This window comes from Trachurus trachurus, assembly GCF_905171665.1.
Source record: "Trachurus trachurus genome assembly, chromosome: 3".
NCBI lineage: Eukaryota > Metazoa > Chordata > Actinopteri > Carangiformes > Carangidae > Trachurus > Trachurus trachurus.
The window spans coordinates 16,201,554-16,221,443 of NC_139893.1; the positions used below are offsets into that span (position 1 = coordinate 16,201,554).

The 19,890-nt window shown below is 39.7% G+C and overlaps 3 protein-coding genes across 3 annotated transcripts; 1 reads left to right on the forward strand and 2 right to left on the reverse strand.

Moving 5' to 3' along the window:
* Positions 1 to 1,077: 1,077 nt before the first annotated feature.
* On the forward strand, positions 1,078 to 5,051 carry LOC310984174 (uncharacterized protein). Its single transcript, XM_083969311.1, has 7 exons — positions 1,078 to 1,286; positions 2,461 to 2,584; positions 2,728 to 2,847; positions 3,102 to 3,158; positions 4,031 to 4,195; positions 4,536 to 4,649; positions 4,826 to 5,051. The coding sequence occupies exons 2-7, from the start codon at positions 2,462 to 2,464 to the stop codon at positions 4,871 to 4,873; spliced, it is 627 nt and encodes a 208-aa protein (XP_083825437.1). The 5' UTR covers positions 1,078 to 1,286; position 2,461; the 3' UTR covers positions 4,874 to 5,051.
* A 2,022-nt stretch (positions 5,052 to 7,073) lies between these two features.
* On the reverse strand, positions 7,074 to 11,864 carry LOC311008110 (uncharacterized protein). Its single transcript, XM_084001545.1, has 4 exons — positions 11,678 to 11,864; positions 10,507 to 10,646; positions 9,828 to 10,353; positions 7,074 to 8,972 (listed from the first exon to the last, which is right to left on the reverse strand). Exons 1-4 carry the CDS (start codon positions 11,681 to 11,683, stop codon positions 7,572 to 7,574), a joined length of 2,073 nt encoding a protein of 690 aa, XP_083857671.1. The 5' UTR covers positions 11,684 to 11,864; the 3' UTR covers positions 7,074 to 7,571.
* ddias (DNA damage-induced apoptosis suppressor) lies at positions 11,821 to 19,379 on the reverse strand (the record flags this gene model as incomplete). The annotated part of the gene is made up of 6 exons (XM_084001546.1): positions 19,019 to 19,379; positions 18,574 to 18,735; positions 18,112 to 18,220; positions 17,452 to 17,765; positions 15,619 to 17,026; positions 11,821 to 11,940 (listed from the first exon to the last, which is right to left on the reverse strand). Exons 1-6 carry the CDS (start codon positions 19,138 to 19,140, stop codon positions 11,821 to 11,823), a joined length of 2,235 nt encoding a protein of 744 aa, XP_083857672.1. The 5' UTR covers positions 19,141 to 19,379.
* Positions 19,380 to 19,890: the final 511 nt, after the last annotated feature.

The window sequence follows — 19,890 nt, forward strand, 5'->3', positions numbered from 1 at the left end:
TGGAACAGCTGGATCAGTGTCTCTGGTCTGTTTATAGTCTAGCATTAAAAAAGGAAAGAAAGGGGGAGACCAGGATGTGAACAACATGATGGACAGAAGGAAACATTTAATCAAACAAAGCCATCTTTTAAATCAAGTCCAACCCCTCTCCCTCTGTTCCGGCAGCTGTCCTCACTCGCCATGTTATCCTGCACTACTTTGCTTTCCCCACCGCCCTTTTTCATTCAGCCTCAGTTGAGGAAACACAGAAGCACATATTGTGTCCGTTTGCAAAAAAGAGGAAATAAAGTCTTTCTTTCCTTTCCTCTCTCTCGACCTTCTTCACCACATTCTTTCTACTTCTCCATTTCAGCCCTGCCCCCTTGTAACCTCATGTGCAAGGGGCTACTACACACACACACACACACACACACACACACACACACACACACACACACACACACACACACACACACACACACATAGAGCTAATCCTTCCACCTCCCCTCCCCTGTCTTTTTGCTGGAGCCAAGTTGGACTCTCTTTTGGGAGTTGACTATTTTGTACTGAAAAGCAAAAGTCGTTTTTGTTTATTTTATGTCGTAGGCCAATAAAAGACCACAAAACAAAACACACACAGACACACAAATCTCAGTCTTAAATGCATTGTAACTTATTTAGGTCATGTTTAAGACTAACAGGACAACTTTGACTAAAGACAACACAGACAGCCACAATTAATTTTAATACAAATATTTTGCAAACCCTAAATGATGACAGGTTTCATAACAGACACATCTCTTTTCAATGCAGTTCAACAACACAAAATAACCACAATAGAGATTAATAGATTCACCACCACCCTAAAACAGTTTAAACTACAACAATTCGCTCATTAATCTTCATGAACGGATGGATTATGCAGTTGGATGTGCCTCATAAAGTAGCAGCTTTGTATTTTATAATTTCATTGACTTATTGGGGACCATGCTTTTTTAAACAGCAGATCACTCCGCCATGATAAACTGCTGCCAATAGAAGAAGTAGTTCCTATCAAAACAACGTGAGGTTTTCAGCGTTTTTCATTCTTGTAATCATGTCCACATCAAAGTAAAAGTTTGTAACGTAAACCATACAACAAGTAGGCTAGTTCTTAGAAAATTTAAATGATTAGGCTACTCTCCATAAACTCCGAAATAGATCGATCGTTCACAGACCACCCATCAGTGTTACGCTACTCCAGATGTGAACATAGTCACGACATGAGCAAACACTGGACTACGGCACCGACTACACAGCTGAACAAGGTCTGGCTCCTCTTTTGTCTCTAACACCTTTGTTTAAGTTGTGACACTTTAAAAAAAAACGATTTCTCTCCACAGTATTGTGTTGCAGTAGACAACCAGCTCAGATTCACCAAGTTAAGATTTCAGATCTCATTTCAGACCTCATTTGCAACTTCAATCGATCCGGGGGAACTGATTTCTTCACGTCAACGTCAGATTTTGCTAGAGTTCAGGTTCATGTAACATACAGATAAAGACCAGCTGGATCTCTGTAATGTTATTATTATTCTACTTCACCTCTGCAACTCCAGTTTTCAGCTTTGGCACAGTGGGTTTTCACATTAAGAGTGTTCTTCTTGGTAACCTAGCTGCTGTAATGCACGGTATTTCATCGTGTTTCAAACACATTAAAAAGTAAAATAGTTTCAGCAACAAAATTACCATCAGTCCCTGCTATGCTGTTGCATCTTTGAGGTTGAAAGTCGGTGTAGAACACTGAACAAGTATTGTTGTGATGTTTGCAACAGTCGCTCTAATGTTATTCTTTTTGGTGAACTTTCTCATATATGTTGAAAGATATCGAGGCTAATTTCATGTTAAAAAGATGAATTTAGATGAATACAATTCTGAATATAATAGATAACCTTACTCAAATGCTGTTGGGATCCAGAAATGATTTAGATAGACTGAGTAAAGAATACAGTGCTTCTTAATTCTTGTCTTTTCAGAAATAGATCAGATAATTTATTGTTAATTTACCCTACTTTTAATGTTATGTGTCAACGCAGACACCAAAACTGAGATATAATCAAATAAAACCAGCATGCAGATTTGTATAGCAAAGGATGAATGGATGATACAGGCAATGTGGTAAATCTTACCAAAAAGAGCCAAAAATGTCTTGTGATGTTGTATGAAATATCATTTACTACTAACTAAATCAGCAGAAACTGAAGAACAGCCTGTGTTTGATGTTTTTATTTTTGTTTTTTTGTTACCACTCAAACCATAAAAAAATATCCAATATTTAAAGGTGTCAACTTAGGGATCATTTTGAGATCACTTAGACCTGATTCATGTCCAAGTGATCTTAAAATGAACCCTAGTTGACTTATTTTAGTGTAATGTGAATGTAGGGAATACATGGAAATGCCTTTGTTAATGTTTCAGTCTGTTCCTGTGCGTTTGTCCATAGGATGTCTGCTGAGCTCTACTATACAGGTGGACCAGGTGGGAATAATGCAAGTCCGCAAGGCGCCACAGTGGGGGGCAGCAAACCTTTACACCGCTTCATTAAGGGACAACCGAAGATTATTGGCGTGAGACACACACACACACACACTCAAATTATTATAAGTAGTCATTATAATGTACTGTTTTCACATCTCACAAATCTGATAACAATTTAACACAAACAATGCTTCTATTGTAGTATTAACATTGTTTTTTAATTTCCTCATAGATCATTGTGCTGGTCTTGGGCGCCTCCTTTTTTATCCTTTCCACTATAGCAATGGGAGCGAATGACAGTGGTCAGCAAATGTGGTCAGCTGTCTCATTTGGATTCTTGCTGGGAACACTGGTTGGTGGCTCCTTTATATTAGTCAGTAGCAGCATGTGGTATCTGATTTTTTTTATAGCTATTTATTTTCTAATTAATCAACTCACTAATGATTAAATTTCATTGATCAAATGCTGGCTGTAATCTCAACTCATTTCAGTTGTAAAGCACCATTGATAGCCCTGTTTACAAAATGCAATCTAATGCGCTATTATGGTAATGAGAAACATAACACAGCATTTTTTCTCCCTCTCCTCCTCTTCTTCTTTTCACAGTTCATCATATGTGGGATTCTGTATGTTGTGACAGAGCACAACCCGACCAAGAAAACAGTAAGCTCCATTGCAATAAATTTGAAGAAAAATTGGCAAGTTGTCAAGAAGGTCCAAGAGAACCCTGCAAGATAAGACAGTTGATTAACATCGCCTCCAGACATGCTTTAAAATCCTAAACTAGTTTGTGTCTGTCTGGTATGGTTTTCCCAATTAACAGTTCAATTAGAGAAAAACTAGATCCACTACACACAGCTCATCTGCTGACACAGGGCAAAGGTGGACTACACCCTGGACAGGTTTCCAGGGCTAACAAGAGATAAACAATGCACACACTTTATTAATTAACCAATGTCACATAATTCCATAAACTGATTTGTAGCAGGGCTCTCTCTATATTGTCTATACACGGTGGCTAGAAAATGTGAAACCTTTGAAATGACGTACAAATTTATCCCAAAATGTTGTTTGCCCTAAATCCAAATTACAGTTACAAACACAAACTAATTCATCTATGTGCACTCAAACTGTGTTGTTCTTGTCCATACTGAAAACATCATCATCAACAACATTTACGTTATAGATTGGAAAAGTGTGTAATCCCCCCAGTTAATGGCATTCACAAAGCAAACTAGAGTCAGAAAGCATTATTATCAAACCTGGAGTAAAATCTGCAAACAATGAAAGAAGCAGCTACTAGAAGAGCTTGTTTGTTTGCGTCAAATAAAGACACAAACTATTAGAATTGTAAGGATGCTGTATCCTTGTCTACATTTGTGAAGGATCTGAGGTTCTATCAGTGCAAAAACACAGGTGATACTAGAGTGTTCAAATATTTTTCTTGCCACCCTACAATTTCAGGTATTTGCCAACATTTGTAAGTTTCTGTGTGCTCCACTGTCCTTCACCTCTCTCTTGGTTTCTACATATAGGTTACTGCATCATTGGCTCTGACTATTGTGACAATACTTGGAATATTTTGGACAATCTTGCACGTCCTGCCTGATCTTATACATGCTACACACTACAGGTACAATTATTATTCCGATGAGGATCATCCAGGCCGTGAGGAGCAAGTATGGCTTTCACATTATGAGGTGATTAGTATTTTTTCTCATTAGTTTATGGTAAATGGTGTCCGTTATATTTTGAAGCACATATTTAAAGGAGGTTTTATATTTCTTAATTTAATTAAGGCAACAAAAGTTTGTGTATCTTGGCTTGATATAAAATGTTGGTGCCAAAACTGTCATCATAGTTAATTTAAATATGAGTCTCTTTGGCTTCCATACATTATGTTTGAAAATGACAATCAACTGAATGTGTTATACATTTCAGTGTCCCAAATATGTTCATTTAAAACTTCCTGCAAAAGTTTTTTTTTATGTATTTACCAAACATTGTGTTGTGTTGTGTTGTGTGTCTGTGTGTGTCTAGGCCATGGGAATGGTTTTGGAGGCAACCTTTCTATTCTACAGTTTTGTTGGTGTAATTCTTTTCATTGTAATGTCATCTCTGGCTGGGGCTGCTCTGCGTTCCACTAAGAGCCAGGTAAACACCACAGAAAAGAATCACTTCCACAGACATTACAGACAGTGCAGAGAACTGTGCTTGACGCACTCACCAAGAGACTATCCCACAGTATTGGCTAAGCTTAAAAGAAGTTGCAACATGACTAACGGCCAGTTAAGTGAAGCGTCAGCATCTCTTCTTTCTCTTCTCTGTAGGCCATTATTGTGATGACTACTGTGCCAACCGAAACTCCAGCTGAATGACAAACACAAGACGGAGGCCTGGAGTGGGGCAAACTGAACTGAGAGGAAGAGACAGGACGCATACTCAGACACATGTAATTGTCTTTGTGGGAACAACGTACTACTTGACTCCTAAATATTACTCTGTTCTTATTGTATACAATGCAGTACAAATTATATGTTATATGTGTGACATGAATTGCGTTGCTGTGTTTTTCTGATTTTGAACCCTTGCAATGAATCACATGGATGATGATGGCATCAAACTTTCCCCACTGAGCAGACAAATAACTGTTAACTTAGCTTGAAGCCTGGCATTTGCTTACCATGTTTCCACACATATTTACGATCCTACACCACAGGACAAAGGTCCAGTTGAAACCAATGTCTCCATGAGATGGTCCAAATAAAAATGTATTTACATTTCTGAGAAGAAATCAAGTTATCGATCAAGGGCAGACTTAAACTGGGATAAAGATGCTGGTGCACCCGTCACAGCACGATATTTTTTTAAATGGCAAATTCTATAGTCTTTGTAAAACAATTGCCATGACTGGCTATATGAATGGGTTATAGGCAAATTTTCTCTGTCTTTACTGCGAATTGAATTGATCCTCCTGTCCCTCACAGTAGCAGTTTGGAGAGTTTTGGCAGAACATGCACAGGATATCTTGGCTGCTCTTGGCACTTTAATTTATTATATACCGTGTCAGCTCATGTTTCAGCAGCAACTCCATTAAGTACGGACACTATGATTCATCGTATTGTCCTCACTTACAGGGGACAGCACAATGACACACAATGCTGGTAAATTTCTCAAACAGAGAAAAGAGAACAAGGAGTAATGTAATCAAATCCTGACACCTTTCTAACCTGTGCAAGTGTTTCCACATGTTTGCAAAAAGCAACTGAGGTGGCATTTTGAATCTTGCCTCAATATACCAAAAAACAAAGGGATATAGACAACTTAGACTGTCTATCAGAAAAAAGTCTATTTCACATTTTCATTTTGAGTACATGATACAAATCAAATAAACACATGAGGTTCATGTCATAACAAGAATTTTGCAAAGAAAAAAAATACAAAAATGCATCTAAAATAAGTCCATCACATCTTGTCACATACACATCAGGCATAAAAAAAACTGCAGATCCACCAGGAAGTTTTCCTGGTAGGTTTTCTCAATGTTCAAACATCATCACAAAACATCAATATTATATACAGTTTATATAAAAAAAAGTTTAAATAAAACTCTAATTCCAAATGAAGATTACACACCATTTAGAATCCAATGAGCAGAATAAAACAATAACTTCCTTACAATGGAAATGCAAACAAAATAGTTTTTATCATTTGATAATTACATTTGCCATCAAGTGCACGGTTTAACAACCTAAACAGTCTATGTCACACATGACGGGCAACTAGTAACCATTTAAAATGTGCTATGTAAAGTCAAAAGCACTCTAGAGGCAATTTGATACCTAATTTAAAAGGGTTATTAAATCTATTTGTATGGTGGACTGTGATCAAACAGTGTATTCACCATGGTTTGAGACGCTGCCTGTACACTGATTCGTGCTGACAAAGCTAGTGCCTACAATTTTTATTGCTTTAGGAAGAACAATGTTCACAGTATCTGGTCAGTCAGTATAATCATCTTTGCTTACAGTCAATCTTTGCTGCAACTGTCAGCTGCCAACGTCAGGTAATCTACTCTCTCCTTGTGGGTAACTGAACTGGGGTGCTGAATGCTGATCACAGGTAGGCTACTCTATAGTACTGAATGGAATGGGCTCAGAATGTAGATCTGTCCAAATTATTCTTCCAAATTAGCTACCAATATTGTGTTTACAATTATAGTGTAAAATATATGTATACATACCCTTTGGTCACATTTTTTAGTCTTATTTATTACTATTCAATTATAGTCCAAAAATTGTAATGGACTCCAGCAATGAATAAAGAATTTGCTCAATATATGTAGCGAGGCTGTGAGAGGAATAAGAACCTTTAAAAACAACAGCAATAAAAAACAAGCAGGTTTTTTGGTAGCAAACAGTTGTCCATTTACACATCTAGCAGTTACAGAGAAATGTTTTCATTCATTTCGAGTAATTTGGATCTATGAGAGTGAACTAAAACTGTAAAGTTGTAGGCTGGGGAGAAACTCACCATACATTGTTGATTCTCTGTAGGTAAATTACAATGAGCTGTAAATTGTCAGATTGTTTTCACAGTTGTCTCTTGTCTGACTCATTGTTCTTGTGAATATTGATTATAAATACTTCAAACATGCATTTGGTCTCAGCTAACTCATAAACAAAATGGCTCTTAAATGCTGCTAAAACAACATTCATCACCTCATCACTTATTTTGCTGGATGGTGCTGAGCAGGAAACAAACTCCTGTGCTAATCCAACACAGTAAAGTTATGAGATGTAAAGCCTAAATCCTACTAGACCAGGTTGATCATCTTCTTCACATAACAAAGTATTAATGTTCAATTGTTTACTTAAAAATATAGCTGTCCTCTAGAGGGTACAGGAACACACAAATTCTAAAAAAAAAAAATTCAGATCTTGCACTGAAAAGCCCTAATTGTCTTCTGTGTATTTGCAAAATATTGAAGAAAATCACTATTCTGAGATACTGAAATCACATGAATGAATAATACACATTACAGGCACATACATTTTCTAAAGTTTCCTCACAGTTTCAACTCGAAGTAGTAGGGGGCTTGTGAAAGTCACTCCCCAGGGTACACCGCTGGTGAACTCGCATATGCTCTGTGACACGGTACTGGCGTGAAAAGGTCATAGGGCAGCAGGGGCAGGGGAAGGGCCGTACGCCAAGGTGGCTCCGCACATGTCTATTCAGAGAGCCTCGCTGACTGAAGGAACGCTCGCACAGAGAACACTGGAAAGGTTGGTGAAGAGGGGTTGACAGATGAGCTGATATATTTGTGGGCATGCTGGCTGAAAGAGTTGGAGCTATGCAAGCAGACAAAGTGGATGGCCTAGACACTTGTACAGTGTCTGGCACATGAGGAGGTGAACAGACTGTCATGGTACAAGTCTGGCTCTCACCCTCTTTAGGGTTGGAAACCTCCCCCACCTGCCCTGCTTTGTGCATGATGTCAGTTCTCGGCGTGCTTTGGTCTTTACCAACTGATTTTCTTTCTCCAATGTTTGTCCCAGCAACCCAAGATTTAATGTAACCTTCATTAAAACTCTTAGCCCCAAATTTTGCTCTGGCTCTGATTTTTCTGTTGTCAGTTCCCACAGCAGATGTTCCTTCATTCCTCTGCTGTTTGTCATTATTCCCGGCTCCATTCCCAAATGTGTCGTTCTTGCATGATGCAACACTTCTCTCCTCCTCTTCAGATCTATGTTTGTAGGACACAAACAACTCCGCAGGTTTGGCACTAATGTCTAGTAGTAGAACCTGGTCTGTTGTCGTTGCAAAGGGCTGCCTTGGAGAACTGTGACCTGGACTGGAAAAGGTCCCAGCCTCTTCCTCATCACTGGACTGGTCTGAATAGTCAGGGTACATGAGGTGGGAGCGTTTATGATCAGAGTCTTTGTGCAAGAAGTGTGTGTCCTCCTGAGGCAGGCAGTGATAATGAAGATGCCCATGGTATGACTGCCCTGCAACCCTGTACACGGAGTCAGACATGTTGTCCACAGGCATCGGGAAAGTTGCCTGTGGCTCTGTGATGTCAGTGTCTGAGATCTTTCCTTGTTCCAGAGACGAGCGACGTTCAAAGGCAAACAGATCACAAGAGACATCTGAACCTGATTCTGGCGTGGTGGGAATAGGTAGACAAACATCAGCACTATGCCTTTCTTCTCCCACAGCTGTGTCTCTGTTTATCTCAGCTCTTTGACGTTTTGGGTATGAATCTGTCCCAGGTTCATAGAGGTTACAACAGGGACTCCTGCTAGAGTAACTGTGTTCCTCTTTGGTATCACCCTTTGGACAAAATCCCTCACAGTGAGAGTCACTTCCTGTATCAGAGTCCTCCACAGGATGTGGAACAACAGTTTTAAGATCTTGTGAGATGTCCTCTGCTGCAGCTGACATTGAGATATCATTGCATTCAGACCAATTTTGTGACTGGTGATTGGAGGGCAAATCATCAAATCTCAGTTCAGCTTTATTCTTAAATCCCCTCAAGAAATTACCACAAATCTTAAATTGTGGCACCGATTCCTCTCCAAGATATTTCGAGTGATTTTCATGATGACTATGATCTGTAATGTGGGATAATCCATTGTCCATACATTCATCAGTCTGTTTGATCATATAACCTGCACCGCTGCTGCTGTAATCCTGTTTTAGGACGTCAGATTGATCTGTACTGGATTTGTAACATAAATCCTTAATTGAACATTGATCCAAACTATTCTGGTAATCCCAACTCTGTGTTCCAGCATAGGCTTGTTGGCTTTTGTAATCCTGATTTTGTGCCTCACTGTAATTTTTGTGTTCAGTCGCAATACCTTGATCAATGCTGTCATTGTCCATGCTTGCTGATAGTGAGACAGGGGTCCTGCTGGAGTTGGCTGAGAGCTGGGACACTGGATGGTAAGGAGGTACTGTAGAAACCTCTTCCAGTTGAGGCATACCCGCTCTGCTGCTGTGACGGATGACAGGCACAGCTCCACAGCACGGATATGGTGATGAGGGAGAGGCTGAACCGGAGTTCCTCCTGTCCTCCTCTGTCCTCACTCCTTCTGATCTCTTTTGCCAAGTGTCTGGTTTTCCAATGCCAGCTGAGTGAAAGTGATCCTTTTGCACCTCTTTGTGCACTTCAGCAATGCAAGGGATATTTTGAATTAAATCCTGAGGTGCAAGATTCGTCGCTTGTCTCCAGTTACCTGTATTTCCACGACTTTCAGCACAGTGCTCAGATACACTAAAGCATGTGCTGACATCTGTTAAAGGGCGTACATCATTTATAGTACTAACCTTTTCTCTTTCTCTACCTTTAATACAAGAATCTCTACTGGCTGAATGCATCTGAGCTTCATCACATGTGTCCACATTGGCTGGATATTGAGGATCCTCTCTCTCCAGGAAACTTGTAGTGCTTTGCACAGTGTCTGTTTCTTCATGTCCACAAAATGTGTCATAACTGCATGTTGAAGGCCCATACATACTACAGATGTCTGCAGTATTATGGGTATTGACAAAATCTGTATGTGACTGATCTTTAGTGCCAGTGGAAGTATTTATTTGATCCGCTTCATTCACCTCAGTCTGTTTCCAAGCTCTGAGAGTCTCCTGCAGTTCATCCATTTGCAGGTGGCAGGCAGCACTGAGCAGACGGTGATAATGTTGCTGGCTATGAGAATATGGCAAAGTCCCTGTATAAATGTAGTCCAAAATAAGTGCCAGCACCGAGCCAGACAGACATGGTGCCTGCAGTTCCACAAGGGCCCCGGTAGAAGACAAGATAGATGCCAGCACTGGACTTGAAGCTGCCAGGACACACCTGTGGGAGCAAAATGCAGCTACAGGTGAGATGCTGCATTAAATCACGAGCATTATATATGACACACAACTGCCAACACAGACAAGATACACTATACCCCCTTAATATGTACATGTGTTGTTTGGAATAATAAAAACAGTTTATGATGCTCACCTGTGCGCAGGATAGAGTTGACTTTGATTCTGTCTCTGTCGGATCACACAGTCACAGAACTGAGCACGCTCTCTTTGGAGGTTCAGACTCATCAACAGTGATGTTGTGTGTTTACTGACAACCTGGGCAACGGATTCTGCCTGGAAAGTACAGAGCTCAGTCAGTAGTGGTTACTTATGCTTAGGTTACAAGATTAAACAGAAAAATGGCATTGAAAAATAATCCCATACACATACATAAAACAAAAATCATCACAACCCACCTTAACATAGTGTGCAGCATTAAATCTATATTGAGTTGGAAAAATTATATGAAATCAAGCCCCACGCTGGGTCTATGCTCAGGACATGGTTAAGAGCTGTGGCACTGTAAAAATCTTGACATCTTGTTCTAAGGAGTTGTAGCTGAGCTGCAACTACTATGCGATTTGCTGTAGAAACACAGTTCTTTAGTTTTCTCTGACAATCATAGGATATTTACAAAATTCATGGTTTTAGGTGAATATAGCTAATGCTTAATGCTTAATTTTCACTGTATTCTGCTACAAAACTACAAACACTGTAATTGATCAACTGTAATAACAGAATTGTAATGGACATGAGGTTTCAGTTGAAACCCAAAGTCTGACATCAAATGCCTTGTGTTTAACTAGCAGTTGCATGACCATTGATTTAGATCTGACAATGACAGAAACATTATTAAGTAGTTGCAAAATAGTGCATCACTAAACTAATGGTATTCTTTACATGTTCTCTTGACAATGACAACAAAAAAAACCTTGTCTTAATGCACAGTTGTTGTGAGGATTGAGCATTGACAATTTGACTGTATTTCTGGAGCAGCTAGAACTACTTTATAAAACTAACTAACTTTCTACGACATAGAACCTTCAAATCATGTAGAAGTACTTGTTACAAGTACTTCAAAAGGATGATAAATGCATATGATCAATATGCATAAGTGTCAATCTATATCTACAGTCAGCTACTATAAAAAATATAAATCAAATAAATAATAACAACAATAATTTCAATATATATAAACAAAAAGCCATGACTCTAATAATGAAAAGTTACTTCATCAATATATGAGCAAATGTTAAGTCATAGCCTACTAGTGTTGACTATATTTATAGCAATACTGGCTGAAAATGCAAATAAATATTCCTTACCTCCATGTTATATCGGTAGAGAGGCAACAAACCGCTTCTAAACTGTGGTGTGCAGTGCGAAGCTCCTTCCTCTTACCAGGGCTTTCTTTCATTTGACAGGAAAAAAGAAACTGCATGGGGTCTAAATAGTCCCAGTCTACTATCTACGCACACTGCCTCACTCGGAAAACAATCACACGCTTCTCGCATTGGTAGTGTGCCATGATGCAAAAGGACAGGTGCTTATATGGAGCACTGGCATCTAACGTCAGAATCTCCATGGCCTGTTAAGGACGGGGAATGAGACCAGCCCACAGAGAACCAACATGAGACCACAGAAGTGGAGCAAACAGATCCACCATTTCTGCTCACATCCTAAGAAGATGGTATCAAGGAGGCTTTTTTTGCAATTGCATGTGTGCAGTAAAGTTGTCACTATGAAAACAATGACAGCAGTGTATGTTTTATTATGCATTTGTCGACAAACAAGTTAATTCTCTACAGTAGCTGCATTTTCTAGTCTTAATCCTGCAAGGGGTCAAAGGTTATGATCATGGTCTATTGCAAAATAGAAAGCAAAGAAAGTGCTTCTTGCTGGAAACTCCTGAGCCGAAGTTTGTTAATGCAGTACATATGTGTTCAATTAGCTCTGTGGGGGTGCTTCAGTGCCTCATGGCATAGAGCATACGACATGGATCACTCACTGCAGTGCCCTTGGCTTTGAGTCCAATCTAGGGCCCTCTAGTGCACCCCCCCCCCCACCCCACCTCACTTCTCTCTCTAACTTTCCTGTCTATACTGATCACATTATAGTAAAATGTCCCAAAAAATAACTAGATCTGTAATTAAAACATTGGCTGGCCAGCTTGCTTTATTAACTCTAAGTCTTTACCAGAATTTTCTGGTGAATTGTTATAACTGCACAAAAAGAATTGTGAATTGGTCCTGCAAGAAATCTGTGACGTATCTATCTGGTGTAATTCTACTCACAGGAAACTCTGAAGTGTCATGGGCATGAGCCGCCCAGCGGCTGACGCTTTGTTGACAACTCCATACAAAGCCATCTCTCCACCCTTCCACACCATGTGCTTGTCATGCTTTCTCCAAAGTAGTCTAATATTACAGCCACCCCTCTGACAGTCCACAGGGCGGTAGTACATTTTCCCTGGCAACTGTGCAATGGAAATACTACTGCAACACACACCATCACATAGTGAACTATTAAACCAAGTGGGTCTTGTGGCAGCGACTTTTGGTGCCTACTAAAAGTATGTAAAAAATGTATATGAAAAGACGCTATATGTGGATGTGCACATATAGATACATATACATATATATATATTTACCAATTTAGTAAACTCGTCTTAACATAGCTGTAATGTTTTACAGAAAAATAGTTGATGCACAATGTTATATATAACTGTTATTTTTTATATTTCATACAGTGCTTTTGGTATTTGAGTGTGGTGTGTGTACAAGTTGAGTGCAGTGTACCACGTATCTGGATTGGAGTGGCGTTCAGTGTTTCCATTCAGTGGGTGCTTGGTGGCATAACTCACGTACTGTACTAGTTGCATGCAAGGAGAGGATCTCCCTTGGCACACACACACATAGCTCCACGTTTTGGAAACACGTGGAGCTCTGAGACGATTAGTAAAATACTTTCTTTACTTTTTTTTAACTGACATGGTTGCTGTTAACAAGGTGGTTCCAAGACACAGTTACAAACATTACAAAGTTATATTAAAAGTCAGAAAAGGTCTAATGCAGAAAATATACCTTGAAAGTAGGTCAAACAAAAGTATTCCTCCAGATGCAATGAGAGATTTTAAAATATTGCACTTTATAATTCAATGTACATGAAACTGACACTCAAGTTTATATTTGTTAGTGGTATTGATAGTGTGGCCTAACATTAACGTTGAGCTACTACCTTCCGGCACAGATCTTTTTCCATGCACTAAGTGTGTAATCTCTCTGCTAGCAGAAGCACTACAATAAGACACAACTCATCAACTCATCAGCATCATGTTATGAATGCATTTTGTTCTTTTCTTTACAGACAAAAGGGTGTATTTCACAGCTTCAGCACAGCTGGGTGGAGTAAAACAAGATTTTTACTGTCATGCAATGTATGAAGATGCAATCATACTGAAACTGAAATTTTTATATGATAATGGTGCAAAGTCTGTCTAAGAAGAAAGTTGTAAAAATTTAAATAAAATAAAAATGTTACCATTGTACATATTTAAATCCCTTTCAGGCTCCAATCCCTTGGTAAATGCTTATGACTCATATCATGACAAAATATACTTTATCACTCTGGATTATTAAAGGATTTGTGGTTTAAGGTACACGTGGAACTTTCTAATTAAAAAGACACTGTAACATCTGTACAAGAACACGGACACCGATGTCATGCCCAGCTGACTAACACTGACCCTGCCTCTTCAACACCCAAGTACAATATTTACATCTTGTCCTATTTCCATTTTTACACGTTACACCATGTTCATCTTACCATCTGTCTTTGACCCACATATCCAGAACATTGTAGTCATGATACTTGGTGGCTGCTATTCTTAGCTTTCTGGCATGGTACTGTACACTCTGATCCCTCCATTAACACCCCTGCACAAACACACACAGTAGCAGCAGACAGCAAGTCAGCTACCGACTTTGCTGCCAACTGAGGTACCAGGGAGCACAGCAAGTCAAATGTGACTCGAGAGCTTTGGAGAGTAACAGAGTGTCTTGTTGGCTTCGAGGATAAGAGGCATACCACATACTGAAATTTAAATGTTTCTGGTTCAGTCCCAGCTGGAGGCTCCATATTACACTCCATCATATTATGTAAGATCAAAATGGCAAAATATAAAAACAAAACGGCATTAAGAAAGACCGTCTGTGTCGAGAATTTTAATATTCAAATTCATAAAGTCAGTAGGTATAGCAGCAGCAGTAAATACATACCCAAGCAATCATAGACATACAGTATAATCCTTTTACTGTCTCTTAACTTTAATAGAAATTCATATAGTTGTAAAACCAACTAAGCACACATATGGATATGCGTCAATTATGCATGTTAATGGGGGAAGGGGGTCATGGGAACGTCCTACTACAAAATAAATCTCTTAAAGTATGCAGACATCCCACATTTGAAAATCATTGGCACTCACTGGCCTGTAAGAGCATTGACTGCTCTGGGAAGGATTCCATTAGCGTACTCTAGAGATACAGTATGTATAGCAGTGGCTGGGTCATCTAAGGGTGCTCCTGTGGTGCCTTTCAACAGTCTCTCTCCTATCTTTAGTGATTAATATACGTATGTGCTCTATTCTTGGATCCTTCTGCGGAGAGTTGGATCACCACCAGCAGTGGCAGTGGTATGTTCCTTGGTTAACAGTCACCTTTGACCAAGTGAACGTTGGTACCAAATGTGAAGAAGTGTGTTTCTTAAATATTATGTTCACAAGAATGGGACGAACAGACAACCTGAACATGTATTACTTATGGTCCTGGCTGTCACTGTCATAGAGGCACAAGTACTTTTGGTCAATGAGAGGAAGAACCTCTCAGATTGAGTTAGAGAACAGATCCCTCGACCAATCACATGTCTGGTTCTCATCATCAAAAAGGCAACCATTAGATCCATCCAGACTCCCCTCAAGAGCTACCTCGCTGTCACAATGTCCTGTCTGTGCCAGGCCTCTCTGTGATGATGTAAGAGATGAAGGATGTTGATCCAACACATTTCTTTTACAACTTACATCATTTTCCTGCCGTGTTTTACACATATAATCCAAATTACTGCTGCTGTTGTCAATCTGCTTTCTTCTTCTGCGCTTCACACCAAGTTGTGTTTTGGCAGGAGTCGGAGGAACAACTGTTTCATTGTCCTCATAATCGCACACAGTCACATCACAGACACTTGAGTCACTTTTGTGCTTAGTCCTTACTTTTGATCCCAGGTTTAGAGCTCCTCTCTGGACCCTGAGGTGCTGGTAATCCAGTGGATGGTTTTTATGCCCATTTGGTTTCCAGGACCTCTTTGGTGTAGATTTGTGGTCAGGTCTGTTTTCAGTGTTCAGTTTACAAGTGGAAGAGCTGATTTTTGTCAGCTTTATACCATCCAATTCAGGCTGATTGTAGTCAGCACACAAATCTTGACCATTTGATTTTGGGTTTAATCCACTTGATGGTGAGCAGCTGTATGAGAAGAAGGGGGACCCTGACACAACAGCTACTTTTACAATCGGGGTGGACTGGGCAGGAGGGATAAAGTCAAGGTCTTCTGTGCCTGGTGGAATCAAACTGTCTCTATTAATGCATTTATTGCTTTTCAGTCTTTGTTTTCCTGGTGTTGAAGCCTTTTCACTCCTCGTGTGCTGTTTGTGTAGACTGGAAATCAGTGGGGAGGCTTCTGTAAAGCTGACAGTTTCTGCATGTGCATTGAGCGTCTCCGTTTCCATATCGCATATGGTTGAGCTACTGAAGAGGTCTGCTGAACAGTCGTACTTATCCCCTTCAAGTTGCTCCTGTTCTTTGTTTTCTGAAGTCAGAGAAGTATCCTCTGGGTCGTCCTGATCAGACTGATGGAAGCGAAAGCTTCTGACTTCACTTTTGTTTAGACATTCAACAGAGTTCTTGCATAACTGATCAGATAAACCATGAGTGTTATCTTCCTTGGTCAGTGAAGGCGTATTAGTGATATTCAGTAACATTCGTGGGTTTATCTCCGTTATCTGTGTGTTACTTTCACTGACAGAAATTGATTCAAATTGAAAGTTACTGTTTTGTGATTTGATTTCAACATTGTTTCTTACCGTTTCATTCTGATTTTGTACATTTATATGTGGCTCAGTTTCACCAACAATGCCATAATCTTGATCCTCACACAGAAACTCTGAGAGACTCTCAGAGAAAGGCAAATTCTCCCAAGCCAAGGAGCTTGAAAAAGATGAGTCGGTGAGTTGTCGGGTTGAAAACTGTGACACGTCACAGCTAAGTGGTAAATCCCCTTTGTAGACAGACTTGGAAGGACTAAACCAGATGTTACGGATTAGAGTGTTTTTAACATCTTTTTCCCTTGACGGGTGCGGGTGATTGGCCAATAATGTACTTCTATAAGAACTGTGCTCTACAGAAACAAGAGGTGACAGAGTTCTCTCCCTTGTGACGTTATGGCTCTCTCGAAAGCTCCTATGTGCGTAATGTGATGTTTTCTTGTTGTCCATCAGTCTGCTGTTCTCCTCTCCACTGACCTGGGTACTGCAGTCTTCTTCTTGCTCCGCTGATGAAGTAATTAGTCCTAGTGATTGTTGCCATGGAGGGGTCGGCGTAAGGATGCTCTCTTGGTGGCGTGATCTGGGACAAAGAAAAGAAAGGCAACTCTCAAGAAATGTCATAACATGGAGGAAAATTCTGTAAAAGCTTAAGTCAAATTTTAAGATAGCCGTGTAAAAATAAAAATAGCCTTAGTTTAGAAAGAACCAAGACAAAATTGAGTTTCAGAAGTTGCAGAACATACACATGATGTCACATCCTTAACTTTCTAATTTCCTCCAATCCAAAGAGTGCTTTCAGCTGAGAAAACACTTTGGGGCACAGTTAGAATTTATGATGTTCTTGTTTTTTCGTTAACCCCCCCCCCATTTGTTAAGTTTGTCTTGTTGACACCCATTCATGAGCAGATTTTTTCTGGGCCCTATAGACTCAGCTGCTGTGACATTAAATACTGATAATTACCAGCAAGAAAGCAGGAGTTAACACTAATTACTTCAGTGCATTACCTTTGTGGTGACAGGCAAAGAAGACCTGCTGCAGAAAGTGTGGTGTTATTGAAGCTGCTGGCTGGAGACTGATGAGTAATCAGCAGTAGGGCTGTTTCTGGATTTCTGGGGTTCTTGCCAGAGTCGGTAGATCCCAGCTCATACTCTGCAGCTTTCTGAAGAAGGATCTGATAATAACTGACCACGGTGCAGCCTCTCAGGCTTGCAACATTTGGGAGAATCATCTGACTGGCGACAAACTGGACAGTATCTTTACAGCTGGAGCCATTTGTGACAGGTCCTCCAGAAAAAAGGCCACTTTCTGTGCTGGTTACCTTTAGGACAAAGAGAAGACAGTCGGTGATTCAAAACAAGCAGCAAAAAAAACAATTTGAATTTTAAAAAAAACACAGATATTGACATGTTCAAATCAGACTTTAAATGATTAGTTGATAGGAAACTGCTTTAATTATCAATTAATTATTTAAGTTATTGCTGGTTTCACATAGCAGCACTTGTTTACATTTTATTTTCCATAATATTTGGAAACGAAAGAGAAATCCATTATCCAATTTCAAACTATTATCAGGCTAATAGTAAAAATCGTATGAGTAATATATCAGTATTGATATGTTCCTTACAATTGACATTGAGATACGTGATATTCAATAGCAATAGTACCTTTATGCCAAAGATGAAATGCCTGCCAATGAAACAGTCCTTGACAGCCTTCATCAACAGTGTGGCTCTGGTTGATGCTCCAACTGGTCCATCCACATCCTCCACCAACCTACAGAATAGCATCACAACAAAAATGCACACCTTAGAGCTTTTTAAATAGGCTATGCCTTGTTAAACACTAGTAAAACACATTTAACGTTCTGAATGTATTTCTCTACAACATAGTGTTTTAAGAAACTTGAAATGTCAAAAAGCAAGTACTGTTGATTATGTGGGCTAAATGATGTGGTGCTTTAGATAAAGAGGGAAAGTGACTGAATGCTGAACGTATTGTATAAGAAACCTTTAAATCTACTGCAATGAAAATATCTGGAATTTGAACGAATGCCAGGCTTTGACAAATGACAAAACCATTATCAATAGATATATCATGTTCAAAAGCATGACATTTCCTCTGCTCACCTCTGAAGTCCACTTGCATGAATGCCAAAGAACTGATCCAAACATGTTCCAAATACTGTCACTCCAAAAATACTTCTGTCCCGGGTTACCCTCAGAGAGAGACGGTATCTGTAACCGACCAGCTCCCTCGCACAGATGTAACCACACTTGCAGCATCTGTACCTATGGTGGGTAGACAGAAAGCACAGATTAAAGTATAACATGTGTAACTGAGACAAAAGGGGCGACATGAATCAATGCTATCAGATCAACCCTTACACAGCTACCTAGAAACTTTGCGTAGAGGCTGAGAGTTCATTTTCAGATAAATTGGACAAGTTAACAAAGTATATAGTCATGGTAAAAAAAAAAAAAAACTATTCAAAAGATTCCTTTATCCCCTGTGTTTCCTCCATAAAGGTCGGTGACACAGAGGGGTGTTTGCGTTGTTTGTTTCTGTGTTTACCTCGTCGTGTCCTGCTGATCGACATCAAATCTTGAGAAGCAGCCTTTGCAGCAGGGATAAAACACACATCCATCTTGCACAGACAACACGGCACACTCAACCAAAGCCCGTCGAACAGACATTTAGTCTGCAAAGTGCTTCACAAAAAAAGTTATAGGCATAGCCTGTGTACGAAACATAACTTTTTCTCAACCGTCTCTGTGCCACACGGGTACTTGTTTATAGCTAAAAGGCTATATCCTTTGGCTAACCCGAAACATCTCACGAAACGCAACAAAAACGAGTGTTATATTACCGGCAGTAGCGGATATCACTGCCATAGACAGAACCAAATGTACCGACGTGAACAAGAAACATAAAATTTCTACACTTAGCGCCTGTTCGCTGTTTGAGATCACGTACTGCTGCTGCTGCTGCTGCTACGCTACGTGCTTCTTCTTTGGTTTGATTGACGAGTTAGCTTCACGTGCTTTACCGCCACCTACTGGAGGTCGTAAAAGCGCCATAAAAAAGAATTGGGGCAAAGAATAAGAAATAATAGCCTATAGTATCATCAATGTAAAGTGAAAGGAAAAATGTTTAGAAAGAAAGAAAGAAAGAAAGAAAGAAAGAAAAATAGACTATACTGTTTTTGCTTTTACCATATTGCTTTTTGCTTTCCTAGTCTATCTTTCTACTGCTATCCTGCCTGTGGCCTTTTGCTGCCTGTCCAGTCTCTCCCCAATTCCCTGTATTTCTCTCACTGTCAACACTATTAAGGCAATGGAACAAAACAAACAAACAAAAATCCTCCATACTCTGAGAATCCCAATTTACTAACTGAAGTTAAAAGTAGGCTATATTTGTGTCATTGTCACAGGTGCAGCAGTGAC